Here is a 14,728-nt window from a genome sequence, read left to right as displayed (position 1 = left end):
TGAGCGCTGAGCACCAAAGATGTCGCCAATGTGGTCCGATCAAAAACAAGGATCTCATGAATTATCAGTTTAACTCTCTGGGGAGTTCAGATAGAGAGAATAGGAAGGACAGGGAGATGGGAGATGGGAATGGGGTGGGAAAAGAGAGGAAAGAGAGGGAATGAGATGAAATGGTAGAGATGAAGAATGAGGTATCGTAGGTAGGCTACAGGGCTTGGACCATGCTGATCAATGTGTTTTGCCCATATTGATTAGTTCAAGGCTTCACCTGTAACCCACAAACACCTTATGTAAGACGGAAGCGGCCCTCTAATCTTAGAATCCGTCTTAGAATAAATATTGCTTCATATCCTTGCTGTCGAGTGTGACCCCGTTCTTCTAAAATAGCACAAAAGACTGATACAGGCCATGTGAGGACAGAGACGGAGAGAAAGAACGTGAGGAGGGAGGAGAAGGCTAAATCCCTCTCTCGCTGTCCATAAATGAGGATTTAAGCTTCCTCCAAATCTCACTGTCAAACACACTTCACTCACTGATGCATCTGACCTATTTCCGGACATGATATACTCTACATGCAAGGTTCTGGGGCTAGGCTTTGTTCTGTGTGTGTGTGTGTGTGTGAGTGTCTTGGTGGTGTGATCATGGAGGCCGCTCACAACCAAAATGAATCATAACACACACTACAGGCACAACAACACAACACGCAGCATCAAGGAGAGTTCCTCTTAGTGTGAAAAGGCAAAATAACACTGGGATTGACTGAGGCTGCAAGGGAGATTCACTTCCCTTGAGTTTGCTTATCATTCTCTGTCATAAATGTATGTATTACAATGCTGCTATAGGCAGGGAGAGTCCCCGCTTTACTGTCAAAACAAGATTACAGGTGTTGCAAAAACAAAGCAACGTGAATGACTGTATGCAAATGCCTGCAAGACATGATTTAGCTGCTACAACTTTCAGAGAGATCTTCCCCATACATGTCAGTCCCATCAAAAAGCTACCAATTCCACTATCTTTCTAGCGATGGCATTAGCTTGCTAGAATGTAAACAACAACTTAAAAATGTCATTACAAAGTGCAAATAATATCATTTCAATGGAGAGCTTGTGAAATTGTGATGGACAAGCCGTCTCATTTGTGATTACTACAGCAGAATAAAATGGAGCTAATATCACGTTTAATTTTTCTACCCCACTATACGGATTGTCACATTTTTGTATTGCGATATATTGAATTTCGATATATCATCCCATCGCTACTATGCATGTAAACAAAGCCACTGAAGGAAGCGTCCCTATGTCTTCATATAGTAATTGAGTCTTAAAATCTTGTTTTTCTTAAAAGAATTGAAAAGTCTCTGCCACTGGTTTGAGATAGTTTTACTTGTTTACAATGTACATCAACCTGTTGCAATAATTTCCTTAAATCAAATGCCAATTTCTTGATACTAGTGGTGTGATCTTACATATTCTGTCTTGCTCCAAGATACTAACTCTGGCTTAACAAGTGAAACTGTGTTGGAGACAAGTGAACTTATCTCAGCCCAGGGCAGCATTTTCACATTGTAAGAAAAATAAGATTTTAAGCCTGAGAAACATGAAACATGAGATTATGAGACTGACTGTTAAGTAGCGCATTTTGCAGTGTGTGTGTGTGTGTGTTTGATCTTGCAGGCATCACAGTGTCTTGTATGTGATAACAGTGTCAAATCACAGACATGTAGACAATGGCTGCCATGTTACCAAATCTCTCTTAAATTGCCATAAGCTGATCCTCATAAGTATGATATTCTGCTGTGTGTGCTAAAAATGGGTATTCCACTGAATGTCTATGTAACTTTGGAGTAATCCCCTATCCTCAAATGCCTGAGTTGCAGTGTGAGTGAAGATGCAGACAAAATAGAGTATGTGCACGTGTGTGTGTGTGAGGAAGTGTATGGGAGTGCTTATACACGTGTATACAAGTGTTTATCTCCATGCAGACAGGGATTAATGCTTCAGTGTGTGTCAGTGACGTCATCATCCGAAACAACAACAACAATAACATCTACGGTGCGACGGCGGCGAGGATGCTGGCAACGGTCGCCGTGACTACTGATCGTCCCCGGCAACAGTGTAAGGGATTAGATATGACAGGCACCGGCAGCTTACCGGACAGGAGCTCATCTCCTGTTTCCGTGTGTGTGTGTGTGTGTGTGGATGTGTAACCGTCAAAAGGCGAGAGAGGAGAAAGAGAGAGAGAGAAAGCGAGAAAGACAAGTGAGAAAGATGACTGAAGGAGTGAAAGGGAAAGGCGAGAGGAAGAGAACTAAAAACATATGAGAAAGAGAGATGATAAAATAAGATTTTAAGACACCATCTAGATTAGACGGCCTGTTAAGATGCATATTTTTGTGCAAAGTTTATTTTTGGGGAGATGTGAGACTTTCATCTGACAGAAACAAGATGTAACTAAGTGGATTTAACCTTGGATCTGCATGTGTGGGAGCTGGGATGTCTAATTATCGGCCGAGCGGAATCCCAAATGGCCAATAGGCATGTCTAGGCATACAAGGTCTAGGGTCCTTTGCTACATATTTTACCATCCAAACACTTGCTGATCCACACAAGTATGCATCAATATGTTTCATCATTATTATCAGTAGTAGTAATAGTAATACTAGCAGTAATAGTATCATATTGGGGTTCAGTTTTAGTGTCCCATGGTCTAAATGTTGCCTCGGGATATAATTCTGGTGGAAACACAGACTTGACTTTTTTTTATTTTTTTTATTTACTGGCATGGAAACGGTCAAATTTAAAGATACTCAATATCAGCACAAAATATCTAAAAATCTAAAAATGTAAGTATCTGTATCGGACTTCACAATCTCATATCATTCGAACCCCTGCCACGGCTCACAGGCAGGATTCAGCCAATGCGTGTTCGTATTCAGCAAGGAAGTCGGCTGGAGAGTGTGTAATAGGACTGCATGCATAATGGGATGTTTTCATAGCAGTAGCAGGGCCGTATTAATATTGCATTGAGGGGTAGAGAGTGTGTGTGTGTGTGTGTGTGTGTGTGTGTGTTGGGGGGGGGGGGTGAATCATTGCCTTCAATGACAGCTGCTTCTCCTTCCTCCTAGCCTTGACAGCAGGGAGGAAGGCGTATGTGTGCACATGGCGAGTGCATATATGCGCGTATGTGTGTGTGTCATGTGAGTGAGTGTGTGTGTGTGTCAGTGTGTCATGTGTGCAGCGCTGGAAAAAGCGGCAGAAGGAGCGTCAAACAGTTTCGTTGAGGTTACTGTTATGACTTCCATCGTACTATTCAACCTACAGAGTGATTCTTGTCAGTTTGATCAGACGGCGCTCTCTCAAAAGCCTTAAATATAGGCGTTCATAACGTTAGCAGTTATCTAAGCCTCCGAAAGCCCCTCCGCTCCTGCTTTAAATTCAGTCTTCGACAGCACCAGCTCCTCACTTCTATTTCCGACGCGTAGTGCTCAACAGCTCTGCTCTCTCCCACTCATCTCCTCTGCTCTCCTCTCCTCTTCAAATGTTTTCTTTACTTCGCGCTATGCTGCTTTCACAGCCTTTCCCTCTCCCTCTGTCTCTCTCTCTTGTGAGCTCTTGAACCTCCAATATTTGTCTAGAGATACTCTGCCATTCTCTCTTATCCTCGCTCTCTCTGTGTTCTCTCCCTGTTATCTCTGTTGCCGTACTGCCAGTAACTCCACTCTCTCTCCCGCTCTCCCCCTCTTCTCTCATTTGGGCCCTTATTTCTTGAAAGCGTCTCCTCGCCTCTTCCGCAGTCATCTCTGTCGCCGCTCCTCTTCATCAGGACTGAGTCACCGTCTCGTCATGACTCTGCTTCAGTTTCTACAGACCACAGGGCAAGCTCGCCCCTTGGTTTCAATGAGGAATGCAATGAGGAGTGCTCGGTCTCAAAGAAAGACACAAATAAAGATGAGGGGGTTACTAACATCATCTCTCTCTCAAGCTATGCACCTCTGCACAACTAATCGTATGCTGGCTGTGAGCCATGCCCTTTGATTTCAGTGAGGAATGCTAACAACACTTAAAGAAGCTTTATAGAAACTGAAAGACACATTTAGAAATGTTTTGTCCCGCTGCCACAAGGTTCAGCTCGAGAAAATTAACCAAGTATCCCTTTAACTGACACTCATTTGCCTTGATTTTTCTCACTTTCATCCAGATTTACTTCTACCTGACTCCCGTTTTCTCACTTTTTCCATCTTCTCTCCTTTCTATCTCTCACTCTCTCTTTTTCTCCCATCTCTTTCTCCATCTTCTCTCTGTTGTTACCGGGCTGTTTCATCACAGATGACAGCGGCGAAGGCAGCGAAGGGTTCAGAGGTCGACTTGGGAGCTTAGCCGACTGGCCACTGGCTGCCAGTGACTCACACACACACACAGAAAAAAAACACACACACACAGGAAAGTAGAGATCTGTTGGACCCCCCCCCCCTACACACACACACACAACACTAAACACCAACACAGCTGCTCAACATGCAACACGCACAATAGGATGACATACGGCCCCTGCTAAAGGCTTACACACACCCTGACAAGCCGTCAAGCTCCGAGGGCAAGTACACAGCTAGGGCAAGAGGTTGGGGTTGGGATAGGGGGAAGGGGGGGGGGGTGTTCGCACGCTTGGATGTTTTTCCGAGAAAGAGGCTTGAGCAAGCCTCGACAGATCAATCTAGCCTTAGATCGCACCACGCCACACCAGAAATTTATGGTACGATGACCAGCACTGCCGTTATCCAGCAAGCATCACAGTTCCTCCTCTTATCAAAATGTGTGCTCGTTCTACCATAGTTTCCTAACAGCAGTCTTTCTACCAATGCATGAAATGTACGTGGTTCGATTAGAGGAGATCTAGATGTGGCAGGCTGCGGCCCTGATGTAAAATTCCATGACTTTTCCATGACTTTCCATTGGAGCGCTTCCATGATCTAAAATTCCTTCCTAGTTTGTTAATGTTGTTGTTTTTATAAAGGGCTAAACAATCTGGTTCCCACTACAGATGGGCTTGCTGGGAAACAGCTGAAAACCACCATCTAACTCAATGAAGTGTGAAACAATTTGTAAAATACACTCTGCTATATTGCTGTTAAGTGACCCATTTGTAAAAAAAAAAAATGATGTTCTCTTGGCTTTCCCGGAGGATTCATCAAATTTGCTGACTTGCCCTGTCTGGAATACACCTCTCAAAATTCCATGATTTTCCAGAAATGACCAGTGGAAACCCTGTACAATGTTCTGTATCAGTGTTGGGTAGTAACATAACCTTTGAAATGAGAGTAAAATGCCCAACAAACAACATTATGTGAACCACCGTGCTAACATCTCAAGAACGTACTGAGCCAGGCTTACCGTCATGGTTGGGGTTGCCCAGCGTCCACGGCTCGTCCGAGTCAAAGTGCGTGTCGCCTCCTATCCCTGGACCCGGGAAGTAGGCGTGGGCCAGGAAGCCGCCCTCGCCGTCGAAGGGCGAGCTGTCGCCGTGGAAGCCCGAGGCGAAGATGATGGTGATGTCCACGTCCTTCTTGGTCCTCTCCAGCTCGCTGTAGGGCACGGCCTCGAAGCGCAGCGGCGTCACGTTTTGCCAGACGTCGAAGGCCCGCCGGATGGCGTCGTGGGTCTCCTCGGCGCCCACCTTGGGCGTCACGTTCTTTATGCTGTAGAGACACCGGAGAAGGGGAGCAAGAGTTAGGCTGGGTATCACTGACATCAGGACCTCAAATCTCCAGCCGAAAGACTGTAAATGCTGTAAACTTGGCTCTCATTGGCTATTGATGGCCTCTGCTCTTGGTCTGAATCTAAATCTATGAATAAATCTGTGAGCCCAACACACTACAGGACTTGTTCATGTCCCTCAGTGTCATAAATATCAAGCATGTTTGACATTATGGGCAGCTCAGATCAGTCTCGGAGTCGATTGGTGCAGTTAAGGATCAATATGTAAACACCTCATACTACCAGATCATTTTTGCCCAACATTGGGCCCTGATTGGGATTTCTCCTTCCACTGTCAGGATGGAAGACTCTATCTTAAATCCGCCTGATAATCCCCCAGTGTTCCCCCAGCCTTAGGTAAAACTAACGCATCAAAGAGTAGCTCTATTCTGATGGATGTCCACAAAGAGGAGAAGCGAAAGAAGAGATTCTAATCAAGTAAGTAGCCTCTATCTCCTCTGAGGCGGGAGATATGGTGGGATAGTAAACAACACAGCCAAAAAGAGCCGGCTTAGTATGACTCCTGTCAAGACAAGTGTATGAGAAAAGGCTGAGAGAGGAGAATACTGCAGCATGTCAATCTACATGATCGCACTATGCCAAAAAAAAAAGAAAAAACTCCCCGCACGCTGGCATTTCACGCTTATCCTGTTCACCAACAGAGAGCTAAATGGAGCGATTTGTGAGAGGAAAACAGCTGAGTCCTCCCCTGCCGGCTTTGAGTTGCTGCAGGTGTGGAGAGGACGGGACAATTTCCTGCCTCCGGAATTTATTTTCTAATTAAGGATTATCAACAGCCCACTGCCTGCCGAGAGCCCCAGTCTGGCTTGGGCAATCAGGAAAACCTCTCTCCGCTTTATTCAGTCAGAAAATATCTGTGTCGCACTCCAGCAAAATTTGGTTTCACTCCCGGGATGGACAGATAAGTAAAGTTTGCCTCGTCTAACTCAGACACTTGTATTGTGAACACGGACTACTGCATGTGGTGTAATGCTGGCGGTGCGGTGTGTGACTTGGACAGAAAGCGGCCTGGTCTGATGTTCTGTTGATACAGCATGTGTAAGGGCGGCGCGTGAATAAAGTCCGCAGCCTAAATGCGATGCGACGGTTCCTTTCACCGTCTTTCACGGCCGATGTGTTCGCTATTAAATAACTCGAGCATGCGGCAGTTCATCTTCTTCTCAGGTGCGCTTCGAGTCGTTTCGAGAATTCCCTTTTTTCCCCTCGCCCGCCCCGATTCGTTTGCCCACTCTTTCTGTCACCTACTCTCTTTTGTTTGCTCGTTCGTTTGTCTTCCTTCAGAGCGTCTCTCTTTCGCTGTCAGCCTGTCATCTTCTATAATGGGAATAACTATCATCACAGTTTCTTTTGTCTTTGACTATTGCTCGTCTCCGTCTTCTTCCCCATAGTGGGTAGGGTGCTACAAGAATATAGAACATTTATATACTGCATATTAAAACTGGATGTAAACTCAGATTATAGCATGACTATTAAAGGGTAGCTATGAAATATAAATTGAGTCCTACTGAATAACCGACGGTCATTTAAAATGTTCTAACTGCTCATGGTGAACCGCTGATTGCTTTGTTTTTATCTCCTCTTTCCACACTCTGCTTCTAACAGTCGACTACCACTATAGCAAAGATGTGGATTTGTTTTGACTGAGCTCCCACTGTCTCCCATCCTCCAATCATCTCTCATTCCATCCATCGTTAATGACTGGCGAGGTGGCTCTATGGAATCAGTATCCCATTCGTCCATCCATCCATCCATCCATCCATGCATCCGCTCTATCCTAATACTTTCATTACCACAAATATCAGCTTGAAGTTCTGAGGGTTAAGGCTCTAAAATCAAAATGAAGACATTAGAAGCTCTATTGAAAACCTACATTGGAATACCGGCTTCCTGACCACAGTGGCTGATTTTAAGCAACACATTGCTTTAAACACTGTATAGTCTCCCTATGCTGTCATCCAGCCTGGCCTCATGAAATTTCATGAATCGAGCACTTAAAATGCAAATGTCTTAAAATGCAAATGGCGTGCTCCATGCACAAAAAGTGAGATAAATACATTTCCCCTCACCACGAAAGGATTACATGGAGGCAATATGACTACAAGCGGGCAGTAGTTTGACAGTGAAATAGCACAGTGGAAAGTAAGGGTGTGGAGGTCAGGGCGTAAACATTTGCCTTGGCTTCAGTTGTCAACTCATGCAAATAATTTTTTAGTGAAGTTTTAATTTTCGGCGAAAGTTTCTCTAATTTAATCATGAGCAATACCCTTAACCTTAACAAAAGTTGAGTTACTTGCCTAAACTTTACTTTTCACATGATGAACATGAACATGAACTTGAAAATGGCATGTCAGATTCCTGTTGCTGTCACATAATCTTTTCATAGGGGAAAAGATTCACATTTCACACATTTTTTGAGACCGTCTTGTGCCATCAGTAGACCATTTAGACCAAGCTCTCTGTCCGTTGCCCTCAAATCAGGCCCTATTGTGGCAAGCAGACGAAAAGTCTTTCATCCCACTATCTGTACATGTGTGATGGACATAGAGTTTAGAAGGCCGGTGATAACATTCGACCCTCTTTGCCAAGCCCAAATCTTCTTGCCACAGCTTGCTCAAAACACAACAATGTCACACCAGGGAACCGATCGGTCGTTGGCATCCTGTCATAATCGAGTTGAGGGCAATGACAGGCACATTTTGATGGCTTGTTGTTGTCTGTGATTAGATTTGTCGTAAGTGATATGAATTGTGATGAATAAAAGATTCTGTGCGTCCTCCATTGTCCTGAGTGCAGGGGAAAAACGCTCGCAACATCTCAAGGATTGTCTGTACCCTTACATGACAGCCACAATCTTGAACGTCTTGAAGTGGCGTTAGCGTGAGTGAGATGGCCGGCTGTTGAGTAAGTGAACTCTATCTCTGTCTGATTGAGGCCACTTACGGAGGCGACACCAAATGACCCTTTTGTCTCTCGGAGTGCTTATGTAGAGCAGATAGAGATGCATAAAGTACAAGCGCGATAAACACAAGCGAGCTCAGGAAATGCTTCTTTTAAACCGGTATCGGCTGACCTAGAGAGGGTCATATGTCTGCGAAAGTACAAACGTTTTCTCCGAGAGTAAAACAGAGAGGAAAAATCGTAGCACCTCCAATGTTCTCTGTGAATACGTGTCCTTGTCCTTTCCTGTCTGGGGTTACAATGAATGGCCTTAACCAACAGCTGTGACCACTCCACTTGAGGAATAAAAGGAAGAAACAAGAATATTTGGCTTGAAAGGCATTTTCCTTTGATTCCATTACCCAAGTCACTGTGTGTGTCCTATTTTTAGAGCAAGATATATAGAGAAACATGTGCAGGGATAAGACAAATGAATGAATCGTAGCCTACTTTAAAGCCATATTGGATATTAAACTGCATGTTGTGTGGTGATAATGATTCCGGATGCAACTCATGTGCTATAATGGTACCTCCATGCAGGGAGAACAGTCGGGAAGCCCAAGCTAATTAGTGCCTCCCCACAGCTAGCATGGGGCTACATGGAAAATAGCATATGCCTGGAGGATATGCATTTATTTTACATTCCAAATGCCAATCCTCTTTTTCTAAAAGATGTTTTTGGCCACTTTTGCTTTTATTAGATAGTTGAAAGTAGACAGAGACGGGAAGGTCTTTTGGGGAAAGAGAGAGGGGGACGACACGCGACAAAGACCCCAAGATGGACGTCGCGGTTACATGCTAGCACACTGAGCCACCAGGACGCCCCAGTGCCAACACCCTTTGCAGAAGAATAGATACAGTTACAGATCCTTATACTTGCAATTGTTTGCACTTCAACTCCAACTTCTCGGAGCCTGTGCATAACCTTAAAGGTGCTACATGTAGCGTTTTGTGTTTCTCAAAAAGACCACATTTCCCATAGGGGTCTGGCCGCAAGCCTATCCATTGGCAGTTAGTTCGGAAAGATTCTGTGCGACATTCCTGATTGGATGGTCGATGTAGGCGGGACAAACCTACTACCCCTGACTTCTTAAGAAAGCCTTTAGACATGTTGATTTTTCCTGTTGTAATTCATCGATGCCATTACCTTTTTTAAATCGCTAAATCCAGCTTGCTATCATCCAATTCCTTTACTGGCGCTGCCGTTTCGGTAGTTGTCGCGCTCTGTAATGGCGTCATAAGTAGGTTTGTCCCGCCTACATCCACCATCTGATCAGGTATGTTGGACAGTATCTGTCCGAATTAACTGACGGTGAACAGGCTTGTGTCCAGACCCCAATGAATCGCCATGCAAATTCAAAAAGTGCTAAAGACTGCGATTCATGGGGGCTGGACAGCAGGCAAGTAACCCAGCAGATTTCCTGCCGGTGCACATAAAGTAAAATGCAGTGCAGATTCTGGTAGAGACTGCCAATCATCTCAGCTAAGTCTTGTTCGTTTTTCTGTAATTATAATACTGTATCAGAATTAATGTGGTAATGATTTATTGATGTTAAAAAGCTACACATCAAACCTTTAAGGAGATTATGAATGTCTTTAGACCATAGTGTGATATTTTTTCAAACTGCCTCCATTGCACTGATCTGAGATAAAAGAAGCAGCTGCAGGCACATCTGACGGCTGACTGGAGGCCAGGCACACATATACATATGAACACACACACACACACACGCACACGTACACATATGCACGCACATGAACACACACACGCTCAAAACGCTCCCATCCTATTACATAACCCTAATCTGTCAGAGAGCACCCTCCGCTTTCCACTGGGGTTTCCTCCTCTCCGCCCCTCTCATCTCTTTCTCTCCGCAGCTGCTTCTCCTCCACCACCTTCCCTCCGCTCCTCGCTTTTCCTCCCTCCTCCTTTTCACCCATCCACTTCTCTACTCCTCTTTTCACCGAGCCTGCTCATTTTCTTGCTTCCGTATCGCCGCCGTCGCGGTGGCACCTCATGCAAGTTTAACGTTTGTACTCGATTTGAAGGTTGATCCAGTCCGTTATCGGTTTACCAAGTTTCATGAAACTAGCGCTCGTGAAACCAATTCCAAACCCGGCATGCTATTTTAAAAAAAGAAAAATGTCTTCATTTTCTGAACAGTTGAACTTTTCGGAGATGAGCTTTTCAGCTGACGTCAGTGATATGCAGTACAGTCCCAATTCAGGGTCACTGATCCACCAGATTATATTCAGCTTCTCTGTAATACCACTTTATACATGTATCCTCAAGGCAGAAGGCAGAATCTAGAAAAACAAGCCCAGTTCTTAAGGATTATCCCATGAAACATGGGGCTGGGGGCAAGCGACAGTATAGTATAGATAAAATATTATGGAATCTGGGCCAGTAACCTCGCTCAGTCAACAGAGAAATATTGTGTAACCGCAGCACGTTGTCCTATACATTATTATTTATGTAGCTGGATGTCAGAGGATGTGCTTTTGAATTATGAAGTTGGGGATGGGATCTTTGGTGAATATAAGGTGCTGGTACACTTTTTTCCCATTTTTGTTACATGTTCTGTCGGGATGAAGCTGTTTCTTCCGCTGTGCAAGGTTTGAAGAACATGATGTCTCTGGGTCTTTTTTTTTTTTTTTGCTGTATGTGTTGTGCGGCTTGGTTGTAGCTTGGCTGAAAGTTATTAACGATCTCCACGGGGTCAGGATAGACTGAGACACAGAAATAGGCGGACGCATCGAGGGAGGATGATGAAAGGGCTGATGAAGGGAAGGGAAAGGGAGAGAAGGGGGATGAGAAACGTGTGAGAGATAGATGAAGACGACGGCAGCGGGCTGTTCTGTCTCTTTCTGTCTGCGAGGAATGCGATTCTTAATGAAAACGGCAACGCTGCTGGTTATGTCCTGGAGCTCTGTTTGTGTGCACACGCATCCGTGTGTGTGTGTGTGTATGTCTGTGTCTGTCTGTGTGTGTGCAGATGTCACATATTGCTTAGTGGCTGCCAGGATATTCTCATCCAGATGCGAGATAATGTTGTTCACAGGATGTTTCCACACCTTGACAAAAGCCCCCTTGATGGGGAGAGTCAGTGTTTGCTGCTGGGATTTTCTATGTATGTAGGGACGGATGTGGGGATTGGGGAACGGGAGCAAAACATTGCACTGTTATGAAATGATATTATGACTCCTGTGTGAAACTAATAAAATTGACTGAAAAATAAAGATAAAAGTAACCCTGCTGGGAAAAAAATACATTCAAATGTTCTTTTTGCCATGCCACCCACCTGTATGTGATATGTTTGTGTTGCCACTTCTGTCCCGTGAGGGCGTACCGCCGTTTCCTGACGCTGAATTTGGACGCCCCCCCTAACTGGTCAGGAACCCCACATCTGGGCTTCTTCATCCAGCTGGAGGACAGAGGAGAGAAGGCCACTGGTTAACAGGACAGACAGGTCTGATCATTATTTACTTCCTTGCTTACTGCACAACAGCTGCACTGTGGCTCCGCTCCATAGGTGAATGGGTTGTAAAATATTGATTTTGTTTGCTTTGCAGTCGTAAGAAAGTTTAGAATCATTTATTAAAAAGATACAGGTTTTGTTGACGTTATACCAATTTGGTTCAACTGTATAACTGTCACGTAAACATGCTTATACTGGTGGTTTCAATGCAATGCAGTTATAATGCAGGATAGATGTAGGATTGTGTAATCTTTGTGTAATCTTTCTGGCTAAGACAGGCCATTGGTTCAAGGTTAATGGTATTAGATTGAGGAGGAGGAATTTAGGAGGATAATAAAAGTCATTTTTCCACCCTGCCTGATTTAGCTTGTTTGATACAAGACTGCAGCCAAGGAACATCCATCTGCTATAGCTAACATCAGTAGCACATTATTCATAAAGTGATGTACACTGATAACACGATGAATAGAAACCAATTCTGATGTGCAGTGCAGCTCTTCCCTTTTATCAACCGTGGCAGACTTTACCGGTGTGTGCCGAATGATTCATAGCAAGCATTTGTATGTATTAGCTATTCTTATGGGAGAAAGGATAGGCAGGAGATGGCGAAGATATTCAGAGAACAAAACTCGGAACTGTTGATGTGTGAATGCACCACAGGGGAGTTAAGGCTGCTTCGTAGTCTAAACACCAATCGCTCAGAACATCCATAACATACACACACACAAGTACACACATGCACGTGCACATATACACACAAGACATACTTCATAAGACGTTGCCTCACCTTATCGTGTTATCGCTACTTCAACATACAGAAGCGGAAGGAAATAGAAGAAAAAGGCACACTGTTAGCTTATCAAATGTAATTTTGCCTCAGCCCAGTGGTCAGTCAGCTGTTACTCTGTTACAATGCCATGTTACAGTCCAATGGCCAATTTGAGCTGATTGCTATTTGTAGCACCAGTGGTGCTGCAGTGTTAGTGGGGATATATAGCATTGCTGGCATGTGATTGGCAAGTTGAACTGTAGCCAAATATTTTGCACTGACAATCGATGTTTCTGTAGTTGTGGGAAAAGATTGCACTCCCTGGGACTGGCTTGTGGAGTTGGTAGCCGTGTGAACACATGGTTAGTGTGCACAGCGATGTAGTGCTAATTCATTGATTACCCTATCCTCATGTGACCTACATCTGTTTGATGCTACTTACTATGATGTATATTATGAATTTACCTCATAAAGATTTATGTCAGCCTGATACGCTGGGTAAAATCTATTCTGCAAATAAAAAGGTGAGGAAACCCCACTATATCCCTGAGTGTGCACAACAAACACCAATGTAATTTTACAGTCAGAAGAAAAGCAAGTTCTTTTCATTCCTCTAAAACCCCATGCTATCCTTGTCTGCTTGTGGCTGGTGTGATCAGGTTTGACTGATTGAATGAGGAGGAGACAAACGCTGTCCCTGTTCTACCCTCTCTTCCACCGAGTATTAATACTGTGGCATTTTGCAGCCTTTGATCTGACAACGGAGGTGTACTGTCTGTAAAAGGCCCCTTTGATCAAATTAAAACGCCCCACTTAATCCATGTCAGGGCAACTTTGTGTCTGGCAAAATGACTGTGCTCGCCTCCGGAATGCCAAACAGGGAGCGAATGGGAGGCTGTTTGTCACCCATTTTGTAAACGTCTACACCACATTCTCATTCTGAATCTTCACAATGAAACACAATAGCATCTTCCTTGTTTACTGTTTGTTGTACCCCCATATTTTTGTTTGTTCATTCGTCCTGTACATGGTCGGTGAAAGGTAGTTCACTATCTTAGCCTGAGTGAGTCCAAATTTCATCTTGTAGTTTTTGTTATCATCATAATGGAGAACAAAGATCAAGCAAAAATTGCCATAAATCTATTTGGATGCCATATCTAACAAAATCACATCAGGGGGAGCATTCAGGGGCAGCTTCACTCTATGCTGACGTTTTGGAGATTTATGTTCGACAATTTATCACATTGACCAAATAATAATATCTTGTCAGTCATCGGTCTTTGCTCCACACCCCATAAATATAGTCAATGTAAGAGGGATTGGAGGTTTTGGTGGGAAATGCTACTTTGCCACAAGTCTGTGTTTAGTGAAATCTTCTAACCATGTTTCCAAAGTAATATGTTTTGTTCTATGAATTCATCTTTAACACATATTAGCATACAAGCAAATACAGAGCATGATCATTTATTCCAGTGAGTTAAAGCAAGCATTGTGAAAACTTCTAGTTGACTACAATATTTCATGCTGCTTCTTTGCATTTATACCTCTCTTCTCAAATACATTGAACAGATTCCCATATCATGTACTGTAACTCACTCTATAGTGTTGTGGTCCAGGGAGCCGGTGACATTGAGGCCGTAGCGGCGCTGCATGGCAGCGATAGCGGACTGCATGACCCGGGTGGAGCGCAGCACCGACATTCTGGGGTCTGTAGGAGGGAGGTAGCCATACCTCTGGAGCCATGCCTATGGACCAAGACAAGGAGAGAGAGG

At 44.2% G+C, this 14,728-nt stretch overlaps 1 protein-coding gene across 2 annotated transcripts in view; it reads right to left on the bottom strand.

Annotated features, from left to right (window-relative positions):
- LOC139657346 (matrix metalloproteinase-16-like) overlaps positions 1–14,695 on the bottom strand; it is a 51,918-nt gene extending 37,223 nt beyond the window's left edge. For both annotated transcript variants that reach the window (XM_071535144.1, XM_071535142.1), the window contains exons 1-3: positions 14,553–14,695; positions 12,011–12,133; positions 5,388–5,692 (exon numbers count right to left, since the gene is read on the bottom strand). In XM_071535144.1, coding sequence (XP_071391245.1) covers positions 5,388–5,692; positions 12,011–12,133; positions 14,553–14,656 — 532 coding nt within the window. In that variant the 5' untranslated portion in view covers positions 14,657–14,695. The remainder of the gene's footprint in view (positions 1–5,387; positions 5,693–12,010; positions 12,134–14,552) is intronic.
- Between the last annotated feature and the right edge of the window lie 33 nt (positions 14,696–14,728).

Source organism: Centroberyx affinis, unplaced genomic scaffold (genome assembly GCF_046629955.1).
Source record: "Centroberyx affinis isolate AG114_WGS23_722 - 3 ecotype Tasmania unplaced genomic scaffold, CSIRO-AGI_Caff_v1 ptg002671l_1, whole genome shotgun sequence".
NCBI lineage: Eukaryota > Metazoa > Chordata > Actinopteri > Beryciformes > Berycidae > Centroberyx > Centroberyx affinis.
Note: the sequence above shows the minus strand (reverse complement) of the source record. Positions and strands in the feature narration are given on the sequence as shown.